Source organism: Rhamphochromis sp. 'chilingali', assembly GCF_963969265.1.
Source record: "Rhamphochromis sp. 'chilingali' genome assembly, chromosome: 1".
Classification (NCBI taxonomy): Eukaryota; Metazoa; Chordata; class Actinopteri; order Cichliformes; family Cichlidae; genus Rhamphochromis; species Rhamphochromis sp. 'chilingali'.
Window position 1 is genome coordinate 67950113 of NC_137929.1, and position 17498 is coordinate 67967610.

The 17498-nt window shown below is 44.4% G+C and overlaps 1 protein-coding gene across 2 annotated transcripts in view; it reads right to left on the reverse strand.

Annotated features, from left to right (window-relative positions):
• Positions 1 to 6925: 6925 nt before the first annotated feature.
• Positions 6926 to 17498, reverse strand: part of LOC308400582 (voltage-gated potassium channel subunit beta-3-like) — a gene marked incomplete at its 5' end in the record, with an annotated part of 29264 nt that continues 18691 nt past the window's right edge. For both annotated transcript variants that reach the window (XM_080888368.1, XM_080888369.1), the window contains 7 exons: positions 6926 to 8455; positions 8852 to 8940; positions 9063 to 9183; positions 9313 to 9407; positions 10448 to 10568; positions 10738 to 10823; positions 16075 to 16161. In XM_080888368.1, the coding sequence (XP_080744494.1) occupies positions 8363 to 8455; positions 8852 to 8940; positions 9063 to 9183; positions 9313 to 9407; positions 10448 to 10568; positions 10738 to 10823; positions 16075 to 16161 (692 nt within the window). In that variant the 3' untranslated portion in view covers positions 6926 to 8362. The remainder of the gene's footprint in view (positions 8456 to 8851; positions 8941 to 9062; positions 9184 to 9312; positions 9408 to 10447; positions 10569 to 10737; positions 10824 to 16074; positions 16162 to 17498) is intronic.

Sequence of the window (17498 nt, forward strand, 5' to 3'; positions counted from 1 at the left end):
CATTTTGTATTTGAGGTTTCCTTCTTCACACCTGCAGTGAGGATGTGCGATACTGTTTGAATCACTTGTTACGGTCCTGTGTTTTTGATTATGTATTATTGTTTATTAGTCTGTTTTCTTCTATTGTTCATGGTTATGAGTGTTTTGGTCCACGAGGGCCGGTGTCCCTGCAGGTTTTATCTCACCCTGGGTCAACACACCTGAATCACACGGTGCTTAACTCTATAAAGCAGGAGTCACCAATCCCAGTCACGAGGGCCGGTGTCCCTGCAGGTTTTAGATGTGTCCTTGATCCATCACAGCTGATTTAAATGGATAAATGACCTTCTCACAATGTCTTCAAGTTCTCCAGATGCCTGGTAATGAACTAATTGTCACTACATGACAGAACACAAGCTTAATCGCTCTTAATAAAAATAGTACACATGTATGCCTGAGATAAATGCTTTTATTTTTATTTTTGCACTGTGTTAGTATTGTCTTTGAGTTCAGTCTGTGGATTTCCTGTTTTACTTTGAAGGTCTTGTCTCATGTTGGTGTATTCTGCTTTGCTTTCTTGTCTTGTCTAGCCTAATGAGTTCTAGCTGTGTGCCCACCTGTTCCTGGTTTCCTCATGTGCCTGCCAGTGTATTTTAGTCCCTGTCAGTCAGTACTTCTTGTCATGTCGTTAGTGTCAGTTCTCACAGTTCTCAGGTCCGTGCAAAGACAGACTTGACAAAAAGGCAAATAAAATGTTCGAGGAAAAAATCAGAGGAGTGAAAGGGTCAGACCCATAAGAGAATACAGAGTGGAGTAAGGACGTTAGCGTGTTGCCCAACTTTCAGCACGCACATATTTATTACTATATGGTCCTAAGTGTGAGTACATACACTCACAAAATGTTTAGTAAGTTCAGATCCCTGCAACAAGCCCAGATCCAGTTTACTTTGTGTAACTATTTTCTGATTTGGACTATTTCATTTTGTTAAATTTTTTTCTTTGTCTCCTGTACAGGCCCACGCAATCTATTTGTCCCCTTCATGTCTCACCTTGAAATCATTTCATCTGTCAGCCTCACTCATCAAACTAAGGGGGCGGGGTTAACGCTGCCACTACAGCTTCTCTAACATTTGATTGGTTGCTGTGCAAAGTAAGTCAAGACAGGTGAATCCTAGATAATCGATTGCTTGTGTGGACTTGGGGCAGCCCAGAATGCATTTCAAATCACAGGCAGCAATGGTGGTGGTGTAAAGTTTTAAAATACCCCGTTTTTCTGTCACCAACTACACCTTTAATAGTGTTTTAGCCACGAATGTCGTGGCGTAATCTTCACATGTCTGGTCAGGTTGTCAACATAGAACATGTTTGCAAAAGTGCTCAGATGTTTTCAGAGATGTCACTGGAACACTGGGGCTGTGAGCTCGGTACACTCTTGTTTAACCAATCACTTTCATTCCACATTGATCTGTGACAAACTGACGGTTCATCTCTGTTACAGTGTTGCGTTAGACTGCTATATTTTTGTGTTCTTTATATTGTAGATTTTCACGTCTCTCGGATAGTTGGCAGTAATAAGGATGATTTTTGTAAAATCATATTGACATCACCCGTGAATTATTTGTAGATGACCGTTAGATTAGTTTGATGCTGCCGACACTTTCACGTGATACATCTGTGAAACTGTGTTAACTCATAGAGCTGAAGATATCGTGGATATGCTGACGTGGCTCTGTGGTGTACAGGGCCGTTTATCCTCAAGATTAATATTTACAATAAAAATATCAGCCGAACATCATGAAGTCTGTATGTGTTTCATAGTGTCGAACAACCTTTGTACAGTTAAGGCCAGCAGTTACTACATGACGGAAACACCAACGTTATCTCTTTTATGTGTTTATACACAGGTCACGCTGATTACTGAACAAAAACCCAAAGATCAGCGGTTAATCGAATTTATTTGCTCGCTCTCCTCCTTAAACATGTTTTTAATGTTAGTTATAATTCAGAATTGGCGACTGAAACAGGTAGGACACGTACGAACATCAGGAAATAAAAACTCGATAAATATAACCTCAGTAAATGAAGTCTGTGTCAGCGGGGGTTACTACAGCTGTGTACCGGGACCTGCGCTTTGTCGGCGGTAATAACAGCTCGATTGCTTGCGAGGCGAGCGGGTGAGACTTTGCCGTGAGACTGGGCAGACATCTCCGAAATCATCGAAGCACTTTTGCAAAGAGGCTGTATCTTGACAAACCGACCAGACACATGAAGATTAAACCACTACATTCTCGGCTAAAAAAATATTAAAACGGTATTTGGTGACACACAAACAGGGTTTTTCAAAGTTCAGTTCTGTTAGCTTCCACATGCCGGTTGTTGTGTGCTACAAACAATGGCCACCAGGCCAAAGCAATGGTTTTGACTCGATCAGCGTTAACCCCGCCCCCTGAGTTTGATGGTTGAGGTTGACAGATAAATTATTTCATGGTGAGACCTGAAGGAGTCAACTGTGCCAAAATAAATTAATTAAATATACCATTAAATAATTATTTAAATGTGGCAATAATATTTATTTAATTAATTCCCATTTTAATTAGTTAATGACACATTTAATTAATTAGTTAATGGTGTATTTAATTAATTCATTATGTCAGTCCTGGCATTCCCTACGGGTGATCCGTGTGGGACTAAAAAGCTCTGATAACGTCCATCCAGCAGCTGATAACAGGGACATTTGGTGCCATGTCAGAGCTGCACAGTCAATCATCAGTTTGGCTCTTTAGTTTGAAGAGTTCAAAGCAGCAGCAGAGAATCTAAAGTGTGTCACACAGCACCAAGTTTCCTTTGGTCACATATGAAATGTGAGTCAGAGCTTCAGCTACACAACAACACACACAGCAGCTGATTGTAACATGAGCTCATCTGAAAGCCACCAAGAAGAATCCAGAGATTTGAAAGTTGCTGCTTTGGATTGTTAGTTTGATCTGAATCAGAATCCAGTGTTTGATGGAAATCTCCTCCTGCTGCACTTCAACACATTAAAGAGAGAGAGATGAAAGAAAAGCTGATGATGAGAGCAGAGAGAGGAAGGTGTACTTACCGTGCAGGAGGATCACAAACACCACAAACATCTTCATCTTCCTGTCAAACTCAGAGACTCTTTAAAAGCCCTTCAGGACATCAGCTCACAGCAGCTTCACTTTCCTCTGCTGATCATCTACTGACACTCTCACACTGCTTCAGACGGGACATGAGGCTGACTGCTACAGTACCCACTGTGACCATGTCACAGCTGATCCAGAGTTAAATCAAAGCCTGTGAGGAAAAGTGTGAGCAGACGGGTCAATAAGGTGTGTCTGTGTCACAGATCATTTACAGCCCGACTCGACCAAACTTCAGCAAAGCAGCAATAAAATGTGAACTTTGCTAAGAAACAAAATAAACTTGTTAATGTTTAATTTTGGTTCTTAAGTGACGAGTTTAAAGTTTGAGGTCAGTGTTACAGTCTGTATGTAGAGAATAATACAGACATAAAGCCTGCTTCTATGTTATAGATCAGTGTTTGTACGAGTATCCTGGTGACTTTTATGACATGTCACTCGTGTGATGACTGAACTTCGACCTTCACACAGAAACTCAAACTCTGATAAACTGAACCTGCAGCCGAGCAGGTCAGGACTTCCTGTAAGATCTTAGTTTTTACTCTCTGATGGTTTAACTTCAGCTTTTCAGCACATTTATTTAAAATCACAGTCAGAGCCAATAAAACACTTTAAACCAGCTGCAGGTTTGATGTGTTTCATTCATTTAGTGTCATTAAATAAGTGAAGCATCGATGCAGATGCTGCTTTTTTACATGTAAAGCTTCACAAAGACAAACAAAGAAGAAGAAGCAGTCACTTTATGTGACACAGACACATGAAGAAGTCAGACAGGTGGAGTAAAGCTGTGATCATGGCACAGGGTAAAATCAATGGTTAACTTCTACAGTTCAGGACAGAAGGACTCTGGGCTTTGTTTCAAAAACCGTGTTAACGACAGAGACGTTTTACAGGCTCAGGATGGACTTCAGTCTTTTCTGGGTGTGACAGAAAGCACACATGCTAACACTGATATGTATATCCTGGTCCCGGTGACTTCACAGTCAATAAAACTGACCCTGCAGCTTCTGTTTGCCCAGTGTCACTGAAAATGCTTCCACAGAACTCAGCTGTGGGTGATTCTGAGATCACACCTGCTCATGATAAAGATCATAAGATTATATTTGAGATATTTTGTGTGGTCATGCAGAGAAGGAGTGAGAAGTGTGGGCAGAGTGAGTGAGATGAGCCTTTGTGTCACGGTCTGGCTGGCAGACCGTGGGGATGTGGGGAAAAGGAGGACCCAGGCGCGGTACTCTGTGTATAAACAGTGCGTTTATTTACAGTGATGGAAAGTAACAATAAACCCCAGTGTATTCCCCAGTCTCCCGTGTCGTGTCTCCCTCGTGCTCTCTGCTCCCGTGTCAGCACCCCCCGGTGCTCGCTGCTCTCCCAAGCCTTCCACGCTCCACCTGTGGGAAACAATAGCGGCAGCTGTCAGGACACTTAGGAATGGCAGGCATACACTTTAAGACAAAACCTAGACAGGGTGACTAACGTGGAGTCTCATGCAATGATCCCGCGTCGGTAGGAGCTCCAAGACTCTCCTAAGTAGCTCCCCCGACGAGCCCTGATCAGCGGCAGGTGTGTGGCTTCGGGTGTGGCCAGTCCCTCCGCAGGGCCACACCCCTCAGGCCTGCAGGTGGCCGAGCTCCATCCTGCAGGCACACCCGCAGACATACACACCCATACCTCGCCTAAACATATGAGTGGGACACAGACTAACACAGCACAGAGAAACACACATATGTACACGCACAGAGAAGGGGAAACGACACCAAAAATACATAATAATAATAATAATACACAGGTCCATGACTGCCCAGGGATCCTGGGTCGCCCAGTCCCAGGACCCTGACACTTTGAGAGCTTCACATGATCACAGCTCACCTACTAGTGATGGGTCGTTCGCGAACGAAATGGCTCTTTTTTCTTCTTTCTCTCACCCTCTCTCGCACTTTTTTCCGCTTCACTCCGCACACGAGCCTTGTGCTTTACGCTGGGCAGAGGGGGGAGGGGCGGTAGTTACACTCAGTAGCACAGGAACAGAGCGGGGGGGAGAGAGAGAGAGCAGGGACAACAAGGTCACATTAGAAAGGTATAGTAATCATCCACAATTATTTTCGGTTGCAGATGATAAAGGATTCAGAAAGTTTATTCATGCAGGCCCATATGACAGAGAATATGCATCTTCTTTATGTTTTCATATTATAATTTATATTTAATTGTGTTGTGGTTTGCAGTGTTTTGTGTTGTTTCACTTTAAATTTGTAAAAGGAAAAAGCTGAAAATGTAAATAGTTAAAAGTTGAAATGTGAATATTTGATTTTTGTATTAAATGATTTATTTATTACATTTTATGTGGAGTGAATAAATAAAAGTATATTTACGGTGGCCCCTACAGACAAAGCACATATAAACTTCAAATCACGTACGAACTCTGAAGCACGTACAAACTCAAAACACGTACAAAACACAACAGAAGTGCTCCAGGATGCTGGGCGCAGTGTTGAGCTTCTGTTATCTTGTGGCTACACAAGCCAGCAAGTACCAACGACTGGATTTGGTGTGTGGTAGTAACAGGTAAATGAACTCTTTTTTTTTTAATTATTTGAATATATATGAGTGCCTGTGTATAAATACACAAACAATACACACATGCTTTCAATTGTGTAATTTAAGTGATCTAGTAGCTCTGCTTTGGAAGTTCAGTTCATGCTAGAAATGTGTTTTGGAGTTTGTACGTGTTTTGTCTCTAGGGGCCACCGCATATATTTATATATAAACATATACAAATAAAACCACTTTTTTACATTAGTAATTCCTTTTGTGCATAATTTTATATTATTGTTAATAATAAATTAATTAAAGCAACAAAACAACCTGAAGAGCCGGTTCGGAGCCGAAAGAGCCGGATCTCTAAAAAGAGCCGGAAATCCCATCACTATCACCTACAGTCTCACTCTCTCTTTGTTTGCAGCTCCTGTGTGACTTTAGCTCCACCTGGTGGTCAGAGGCAGACACTCTCATCCAGATTTAAATAACTTTATTGGTATTCTTACACACAGAGCGGTAGGAGGGGTTAAACAGGAAGATGGAGGAAACTTTGTGATCCAGCTGGTCGTCATGGTAACGGTCACACAGTTTCAGTCAGGTGATCAGTGGAGTCAAATTGAAAGGATAATAATGTTTCTTTGTTGTGAGCGTAAACAGGTGATGATCTAACAAAGAAAAACGCTTCAATAATGAATCACAGCGTTTATTTTACACATTATTTCATATTTTTAACATAAATGTTGTGTAGGTACTCACAGTATTTATTTCAAAGGGTCATTTTTATTATTATTTTTTATTCTCATTAAAGAACAGCATAATTTGGATTTTCTGATCAGAGTGAAACTGAAATAATAAACTGAGCTTGGGTCAAAAAGCTCCAGCAGAGTGGAAACATCAGGAAACTCGACTGGTTTGATTATGAATGTTTGAATTATGCAGTGAAAATTAATACTGATTATTTCAGTGTTTAAAAGACCAACTCTGATTATAAACTGTGGGTAATAAACACCAACGATGAGCTTTACTATTGATTTTATTTTTACATATTTCCAGCAGTTTGTCTCTGTTACTGACTTTGACTCTGAGCCTGATCAGCAGGTTTACATAAATACGTAAGTCACACAGAGCCCATGTGAAGCAGGTCTGATTCATAGGAATAAACACCTGGTTAAATGTTCTTGATCTTCTTCTCGTGCACCTCTGGATCATTTTTACCCCAGCTGATATGCTCAGATCTGTCTAGAACCCACGTCTGACCTCTGACCTCTCTGTGCTGACCTCAGACTGACAGCAAACATCAATGTCTGCTTCAAACTGACTTGAATTTGTTGTGTCAGCTGATGGAGCTGATCTGTCCTCCTGCCAGCACACACTGGTGGATCTGCAACATGAGCTCTACTCCCAGCATCAGACGGAGAACCTTCAATGACACAGGAAACAGTCTCCACCCTCCAGATTCAGCAGATTTACCTCCATCTGTATCGACGCCACATGAATGAAAACCAAGTTCCAGCAGCTTCACAGCACACTGAGGAACATAAAGGGACTTCCAGTCAAACATCAGCCACACTGAAGCCGGTGCACAGGTGGTGTTTCTGATTTTTACAGCCTGAATCACACAGCTTCACATCCACCCATCAGGAGACCAAAGACCTGTCGGCTACCTGGTTAAAGTTCACATGTTGGTGTTTTGTTCATGTTGTAACCTCCACTGAGTCACATTAATCTTACTGTGTTCGCTTTAATTGAGATGGAAAGTATACTCGTTTCCTTCAAGATGTTCCAGATGTGAGGAGGTCCTGACTCCTGAGAGGTCCCGTCTCCTCAGGTTGAGCACCACTGAGTTAAATGACTTCTCTATCTAAACACACACAGGAGGGAGCAGCAGCTACATTCATAAAATACACATTTCCCATTTCACAATAAATATACTCATAAATATATTTTCAGTACAGAGTACTCAGGAGCAGGCTTTTATTTTGAAATACAAATAGCGCTTATTGATATACGGAAGCCTGTGAATGCCAAAAAACAAAGCCTAAAAGAAGAACTCTGGATTAAATAAAAATACTTTTATTATATATATTTACCTGGAGTGAGAAGTTTGAAGCATGATTGTGTTTTTTACACTAATTTTAAAGTTAGTTTACTTGTGCCTTTATTTCATAAATGTCCTAATATCATAAAACATAAGGATGTAGATCACAGCGGGGCTTAATATGTCATGATAAAAATTATAGTAATATATAAAAATAAAACTCTACGTTCATGTGATATTTGTGATTGTTTACAAAATAAAACCAAGTTATTATTTCCTAACTAGAAAAAAGTTTGTGCTTCTGTTTGTACGGATACACGTTTTATTGTTATACATATTTATGTGTTTCACAGTTTCATAAAATCTAGATTTTTATTTCTGCAGCTCCTCACAAACATTGTTTAATTAAGGAACTTCCATAAATCCCTACATGATTAACTAGGAAACAAACATATTTACATTTTAATGGTTTTACCATAAAAGTTTCCTTTGATACCAGCTTTAAACCTTCTCGTTATTTTTCTCTGTTTTTAACTGTTTTCGTGTCACAGTTTAGCCATCTAAATATTTTACTGTATTAATGAAGATGTGAAGATTAATACAAGAATAAATATTTCTGATTATCTACAGTCTGAACTCTTCCTCATCTTCATCTTCTCGCCTCCTTCTTCACATTTCTTGGCTTGTTGCCCAGCAACGCGTCCATCTCGGCGATGAGGGGCGGAGTCAGCTGAGACAGCACCTGAGGGACAGAACAGGAAGTGGTTAGTGGCTACCAATCACAGGCCTCAGACTGGACCTCTGACTGGTTGTTTCCTGTTATTGTCGCATTTTTTGTCTTTAACAGCTGATTTTTTATTTAAAATGTGAACTTCCTGTCATATTTCTGTCTTTGCTGTAGTTTTAGCTGTTGTTTATTATTCTGCGTTTATTCAGAAACTGTAAACTTCAGTCAGCCATCTCGTCATAATAAACAAATATATATTTGTTTATTCCAGACTGAGGCTAAATCTGCATTAGTTCCCTCAGATGTTCCCCCGCTGTTTGGAGATCTTGAAGATCTCAGAAACGTCCCAGAAGCTGTAATGTGTACTCGGGGTTAAAGGTCAAAGGTGAAGGTTCAGTGCCACGTTGTTACCCTGACAGAGCCGAGGTTCTCCAGCAGCTGTTCTGTGTTGGAGACGCCGAGCAGCACCGAGCTGACGCCTTCACTCCGGAGACACCAGGCTGGCAAACACACAGAGACATCAGTTAATATCACACACACACACACACACACACACACACACACACACACACACACACACACACACACACACACACACACACTTGTGGTGCTGTAAGATTACCAATGGCCAGCTGAGCAGCCGTGCAGTTCAGCCTGTCAGCCAGCAGGTGGAGCTCTTTGATTTTGCTGAGCTGCTTCTTCCCCTCATCGCTGCAGAGGCGCTCCTTCAGCCAAGCATAGCCCTGCACACACACACACACACACACACACACACACACACACACACACACACACGTATTGATCAGCAGGGTAACAGATGGCCTCATTGTGCTGCTCCGAGCTCAGATTGATGGTGTTTGTGCTGCTTGTACCTTCATGGCGGCTCTGGAGCTCTCAGGGACGCCCTCGTTGTATTTGCCCGTCAGCAGGCCGCAAGCTAACGGGGACCAGGTCATGGCTCCGACACCTGACAGACACACAGACCTCATGTTGGAGCACTTTTGTTAAACGGGTCTAAATTTAGAGGCGGACCTGAACAGCTGCTGTCCCCACAGACCTCGGCTGGGTCTCAGCGTCCAGTTAAAGACACAGAGCAACATTTCATCATCGCACCAGCCTGAGAGCTCATCAGTGACAGCTACTGACAGAACAACAGACACACAACCGCTGATCGCACAGCTGTACTCTGTCAAAGTGACCTGTGAGCAACAGTAAACATTCCCACACAACCCACAGCTCCCACAGCTCCCACTACAGTGTTTAACGCAGGTCAGCCTTCTACCTGGCCGATGAGATCAAAGAGATGAGATTAAAGCCGGTTCATGGTCAGTGTGTGACCAGGACCACAGCTAAAGAGGTGGCCAGGGGTGGTTCCGGCCCCTCTGAGAAACGTCCTGTCACATAAATGTAACCACAGCTGGAAGTTAGTGGAAGCTGGACGAGGTAAAAGCAGCCAGACGAGCCTCGAGCTGACAGCTTTCACCAGGGTGATGTTTTGAAATTGGCAGTAAAACCACCGTCATCATTCACTTGTCAGCTCATGAGCTCCGAAACCCTCCTTCCTGATTCTAATGAGACCAAATTTCCAAACTGAACATGATTTTTTTTATTTAGTAAGGCCTGGAACTTGACCAGAAACACATCAGGGACAAGTTTACAGAGCCCCCTGCTGGTCATAAAGAGGAATGCATATTTAATGCACTCTAGCACTGACTCGTGTTTCAGACCTGCACACTGCAGCTGTCTGCTACTCAAAGGGTTGATGGTTTGAGTCCAGCTCCTCCAGTCTGCTGCAGCTCAGACTGCTCCTTGTTTACATTGATGATGCAGGACGTGGTTCATAAGGCCGAGCAGACATGTCCTGTAACTGTGCGATCATCACAGTTCTGTGTTCGGCTTTCTATAAGAAACCTCAGACACTGATGAGATAACTGAGAAACCGTGTGTGTGTGTGTGTGTGTGTGTGTGTGTGTGTGTGTGTGTGTGTGTGTGTGTGTGTGTGTGTACCGATCTTGTGGTAGAGTTCGGGCAGGTGCAGCTCCACTTTGTCTCTCTGAAAGTAGTGATACTCGGCCTGCTCGCACACCGGAGGGATCAGGTTAAACTGCCGCGCAATGGAGTACGCCTCCTGGTGGACACACAGGTGAGACACACTCGGGTGTTTCGTTAATGAATCTGTCCTTGGATAGAAGCTCATCTCTGTCTATATCTATTTATTTTAATATACAGTATCAGGAACATAAATGTCAAAGCTCAGAGTAAAGCTGTGCAGGTCCCACAGCTGTGAGTTGTGTTACCATGATCTCCACCACGTTCCAGCGCGACGTCCCCCAGTACATGGCCATGCCCTGCTCGATGACGAAGGTCATGGCTCGAACGATCTCTGCAAAAAGAGAAACCAGTGAGTCCCAGCTGCACACAGACTGAGGCTCTCTGCTCTGCTTCATCCAGAACAGGAAAAATGATGTTTTCATCGTGGTTAGACAGAACGCACTGAGACAGTAGATAAAGTTCCATTTCAAACTTTTACATTTGTCTGCTGCAGAGAAAGTTTCATTCACTAAACGTGATGAGCTGTAGCTCAAACAAGATGACGGCGCGTGAACAACGCGAAGCTCAGTGTCTCTCCAGAATCTGCTATTTAGCGGTTTTTTATCTACTTTTAACCGGATTATTCATCCAGAATTGCTGTGCGTTGCTGACCTACAGCAGACAAGAGCTTCTGGACATCTGGACTCACAACTCCAACAGTTTTATCGCCGATCTCCGACTCATCCCAGAGATCTCCAGAACACCGGAGGCTGCCCACTCTCCCCGGCTGGGCGGAAGTGCACGCAGACGGCGCCGAGATCGTAAACAAAGGCGAGGTAGGCGCGGAGGGCTACGGGCTAAGCTAAAGCTAACACCACACCGGCTGCCTTTACCCAGTATTTTTCTCGCCAATGTCCGTTCTCTGGCAAACAAAATGGATGAGATACGGCTCTCCATCACTAACAACAGACGGATTATGGACTCAAATGTCATGTTTTTCACCGAAACATGGCTGAACAACAGCTGCCCGGACAATGCTATCGAGTTAGCAGGACGCCACACACACCGAGCCGACAGGCTAGCAGATGACTCCGGCAAGACCAGAGGTGGAGGTTTGTGCATTTATATTAACAATGCTTGGTGCATGAACTCCACTACTACTGAGAGTCACTGCTCACCTAATGCGGAGTTTTTAATGGTCAAATGCAGACCTTATTATCTCCCCAGAGAACTCACTTCGATCATACTCACTGCCGTGTATATACCCCCCGACGCTAATGCTAGGTTGGCCATGAAAGAACTTTCTGCAGCCATTAACAAACACCAGAATAAACACCCCGAGGCTGCTTTTATTGTTGCTGGCGACTTCAACCACACCAACTTAAAGACAGTCCTCCCCAGATTCCACCAACATGTCTCCTGCCACACCAGAGGAGACAAGACTTTAGACCATGTGTATTCCAACCTGGCTGGAGCCTACAAAGCCACACCCCTCCCCCACATTGGACAATCGGACCATCTCTCCCTGTTCCTCACACCTCGGTATTCACCACTCATCCAACGTGTGAAACCTGCTGTGAGGACAATTAAAGTGTGGCCAGAGGGGACAGACGCAGTGCTCCAGGACAGATTTAAAAACACAGACTGGAATATGTTCACCCACACAGACCTGGACCAGTACGCCTCATCTGTACTGGATTACATCTCCAAAACCACAGACAGTGTCACCACCCAGAAACGGATCACCATGTACCCCAACCAGAAGCCTTGGATGAACCGGGATGTTCGTCTCCTCCTGAAGGCCCGCAACACTGCCTTTAGGTCAGGAGATGCACACGCCTACAGTACAGCCAGGGCTAATCTAAAGAAGGGCATCAAAAAAGCCAAACACCATTACAAAAAGAAGGTAGAAGAACACTTCTCCAACTCCAACCCCCGACGCATGTGGCAAGGACTCCAGACCATCACAGACTACAGGACCACCAAACCCTCCCCCGCATCCTCTGATGTCTCCTTCCTCAACGAGCTCAACAACTTTTATGCTCGTTTTGAGCGAGGGAACCCCACAACCACAACCAAAGCAGACATGACGCCAGACCACCAACCTATGACTCTCTCCCCCACCGATGTAGGAGCGGTGCTGAGCAGGATCAATGTCCACAAGGCTGCAGGCCCTGATGGCATCCCCGGGCGTGTTCTCAGAGCGTGTTCTGGGGAGCTTGCAGGAGTGCTCACAGACATATTCAATCTGTCCTTGGCCCACGCTGTGGTACCGGCCTGCTTCAAATCCACCTCCATCGTCCCGATACCCAAAAACTCCAACCCATCTTGCCTCAATGATTACCGCCCAGTAGCACTCACCCCCATCATCACTAAGTGCTTAGAGCAGCTGGTCCTAGCACACTTCAAATCCTGTCTCCCCCCCCACCCTGGACCCCCACCAATTCGCATACTGCCGGAACAGGAGCACAGAGGATGCAGTCTCCATCGCAATGCACTCTGTCCTCTCACACCTGGACAACAACAACACCTACGCCAGAATGCTGTTTATAGACTTCAGTTCAGCATTCAATACAATCCACCCCTCACAACTCATCAGGAAACTGACAGACCTGGGCATCAGCTCCCTCATCTGCAAATGGTTACTGGACTTCCTGACCAACCGCCCCCAACATGTCCGGCTGGATAACCGCTGCTCATCTACCATCACAATGAACACCGGTGTACCACAAGGCTGTGTGATGAGCCCTTTCCTCTACTCCCTCTTCACCCACGACTGCAGACCTGCTGATGGTTCCAACACCATCATTAAGTTTGCAGATGACACCACGGTGATTGGCCTCATCAGTGACAACGATGAGGCCGCCTACAGGGAGGAGGTGGATCGTCTGGCTGAGTGGTGCGACACAAACAACCTGCTGCTTAACACCGAGAAGACCAAGGAGCTCATCGTGGACTACAGGAGGAATGCTGACCCACATCCACCCATCCACATTAAGGGGACGGCTGTGGAGCGTGTGAGCAGCTTCAAGTTCCTGGGAGTCCACATCTCCGAGGATCTCACCTGGACGACCAACTGCTCCAAGCTGGTCAAGAAGGCTCACCAGCGCCTCTTCTTCTTGAGGACTCTGAGGAAGAACCACCTGTCCTCAGACATCCTGGTGAACTTCTATCGCTGCACCATCGAGAGCATCCTGACCAACTGTATAACAGTCTGGTACGGGAACTGCTCTGCCTCGGACCGGAAGGCGTTGCAGAGGGTCGTGAAAACTGCCCAGCGCATCGCCGGAGCACCACTTCCTGCCATAAAAGACATCTACAGGAAGCGGTGTCTGAAAAGGGCTGGGAAAATCATCAAAGACCCCAGTCACCCATCACATGGACTCTTCACCCTCCTGCCCTCTGGGAGGCGCTACAGGAGCCTCCGGACTAAGACCACCAGGTACCGGAACAGCTTCTTCCCCACAGCTGTCAGACTCCTGAACTCTGCCTCCTGACATCTGACCCACGTTAAACTCATGGACTGAACATACACACACCCACAATGGACAACTGTACCCTCAAACACAATAATAACATGGACTGAACCACCACTCACAACCACTAGCACTTTATATAGCCTCTGTAGAAACTATCTACACCCTCACTTATCTTAACTGCACTACTGTATAGCTCTGTGTAAATAATCATTCTGTACATTCGATAATCTTTAATCCTACAACTGTTTACAACTTGCATAGTTCCCATTTCTGTATAGCTGTATATCCCAGATTCTGTAAAGTTATTTATTTCATATTCTGTATAGTTTTTCATATTTATATCCTGTTCATATCCTGTACATAGCTTGTACTCACTACAGCCTGTACATACTTATAGTTATAGAATAGTCACAACATACTTCATACCGTGTACATTATAACATACCATAATAGACCCATTTCTGTAATATACTCACATATCTATATTATTGCTAATATATATTGTAATATATCTATATCACTAAAGCACTTCTGGATGGATGCAAACTGCATTTCGTTGCCCTGTACCTGTGCATGTGCAATGACAATAAAGTTGAATTCTATTCTATTCTATTCTATTTCAGTTACTGAAAACTTTAAATACTGTTGTATTTTGTCTCCATGTGGAGCTACTTTGTTCACGTGTTTGTGCACGTGTGTTTGTGCTAGAGATGGACCGATCCGATATTACGTATCGGTATCGGTCCGATATTGACCTAAATGACTGGATCGGATATCGGAGAAAAATAAAAAATGTAATCCGATCCATTAAATATCACGAAAGCACCTCACAAAACTTGCAACACGCCGTAACTCACCTCAGAACGTTAGCACGTCGGAGCAGTATGCATCACGTGATAGAGCGGCTGTGGCATGCGGGACCTGTCGGTGGTCTGGATAGCATGTGGAGCTTCGCTAGCAACCCGGCATTTCATCTCCGACAAAGTTATCCCCGAGAGAAGTAAAGCAAGTGTGTAAGTCCATCTCTGAATGTTTGTAAAGCATTCCTGCGTTAAGCTTAACGAGCGACTGCCTCTCGCTCTCCGGCTGCTACTTCAATCGTGAAACTGCTTAAATGATCAGCTGATCGGCTTTTCTGTCGCGAGTCCGTCTCTCTAGTTTGCTTTTGGCCCACTTTGCACCAGAAAGAGGAAACCAGCGGCTGAACAACAGCAGCACGTTTAAGCTTGATAAGCTGTTGTTAGAATTTATTTAATATTACTTTCTACACCAGGATCTTTTTCTACGTAGCTGACGCTGGTAACTGTGCAGGGGCGGATCTAGCAAAGTTTAGCCAGGGGGGCCGATAGGGCATTAACTGGGAAAAGGGGGCACAAAGAAATACTTTTCTTTCTTATTCTCATTTAAAATGTCGAGCTTTTAATAAATAATTATCTGACACCCAAAGTTTTAATTTGATGTAAAATGAATAGAAGTCAATTACTGTATATAGTGACTATTAAGTCTAATATATATACCCTAGTAAGCTATAGTACTTTTTCCTTTGGGAAGGTACCATCTGTGCAGTCTGCAATTTTGTTGAAGAAAGATGTTGAATCTATTTAATATTTCTTGAAAAATAATTGATTTCTGTGCATTTTTTTTCACACTGCATCAAATTAAGGTTGATTATGTCGATTAAGCATCATGAGGTGGCGCGTGAGGGGTGGTTCCCTATTTTTTATTTATTTATTTTTGTTGTTGCTGGGAGTTGGAACCCTATTAGTTAGGTTGCTTAATATTTACGCTAAGTACTCTTTAAAATACCAGAATAGGGAGGATGGTGTAGGTTTAAGTTTATTAGATTGATCAGTATTGCTGAACTATGAAACATTTTTTTTGCATACAGGTATAACAGAATAGCTTTAGTGTAGTTGTTGTTTTAAACTTGAGTATGAACTTATACAAAATGCAGCAAGATATTTTAAAAAACAGTTTTGTTGATTAAAAAACACTATATCGGATTCATATCGGTATCAGCAGATATCCAAATTTATGATATCGGTATCGGACATTAAAAAGTGGTATCGTGCCATCTCTAGTTTGTGCACGTGTGTTTGTGCACGTGTGCTTGTGCACGCTGACCCTCCATCGGCGCGTTCACGTCCGTTCTGTTGGCGAAAACGATGTCCACATAGTCCAGCTGTAACCTGGAGAGCGAGCCACGCAGACCTGCAACACACACGCAGATGGCCATTCTCAGCATGCCGCCATGATTCAATCAAATAATGAAATCAGTTTTATTTCCAGCCTGAAGGACACAAAGTGCAGCTGTCACTCAGCCCTGCAGCATCTGTGAGTTTGGCCCTCGCGGGCCTCCGTATGGCTCACACTGAATCATTTTCTCTCCTGCAGACGCTGAATTTTGTGTTTCTGATCAGCGCTGCACATGAAAGTGATCAGATGCTCTGCTGGTGGAAAAGCTGGAGGTGCGTGGGAAACGTGGTGGGCGCCTCCTCCACCTGCACCGTCAGCAGGGACGCTGTGAGCGTGTGCATCTCTGACAGCTCCACGGAAACCTGCGTCTGCTCTTTCTGTTGTTTCTGCTGTTGTTTTGATGACTGTTTTTGGTGTGAGCTGACGGCAGGAATTATCTCAGACGACCTCGTGGAGGACGCTCGGAGGACTCGGGGGGTTTGAATGACGCTCAGCAGCAGCGCGGCGAAGGCTCGACGTCCTGGATTACTGCTACTTTATCCAGACTTAAAAGATCAGCACAGGAAGATTCTGCTGCTGGCACATCTGTGAGGAGCGATTCAAACACAGCCAGTGTAGTCCAACATAAAGAACCGGACCCTGTGAAGGTCCAGCAGTTTGTCTTTGTGGTCTGACCCTATCAATCAGCTGTGGTGTTACATCATCACCAACGTGCCAGCTAAGCAGCGTTCTGTAACACTCAGAATGTTTGTGCGCTCACAAATCCTCAAAGTGCTGCAGAAAACAGACGAGCTGCACATTCTGCTCAAACAGGATGAAGCTGCTGTGTTCAGCTGCTCCCTTACAGACAGTCGTGCACACGTGTGACCGGGATCAAACCTGCAATCCTCTGATTGTGAGGTGAATGTTTAAACCATGAAGACACGAAGCCTCCGAATACTTCTTTCACTTCTGTCGTGTATACCAGCTGTTTTACAGGTGTAACATTTTAACAGATGGGCCCCTGGAGAAAGCTCCACCTCCTTTCTGCAGCCACTGTAGCTCCGCCCACAAATGTACCAACTGTTGTGTGAAGGTTGAGCATGTTTGTGTCCTTTAGAAAACCTCCAGAGAACGTTAGGACTTCCTGCTTTTACAGGACGAATCATAAAAGCAGAGCTGCTGCTAGATTAGTCTGACGCCTGGACCAGGCTTTACATCAGCGGCACGAGCGGTGCGTTTACTGTCCTGCTGCTCCAGCAGATGAATAAATAACTGGAGGTTTCCACGAGGCCGCGAGTGTCTGTGAGCAGCTGCTGCAGAGACGTTCATCAAAGATGAGAGTTTGTCAGCATCACGGCGACTTCCTGCCA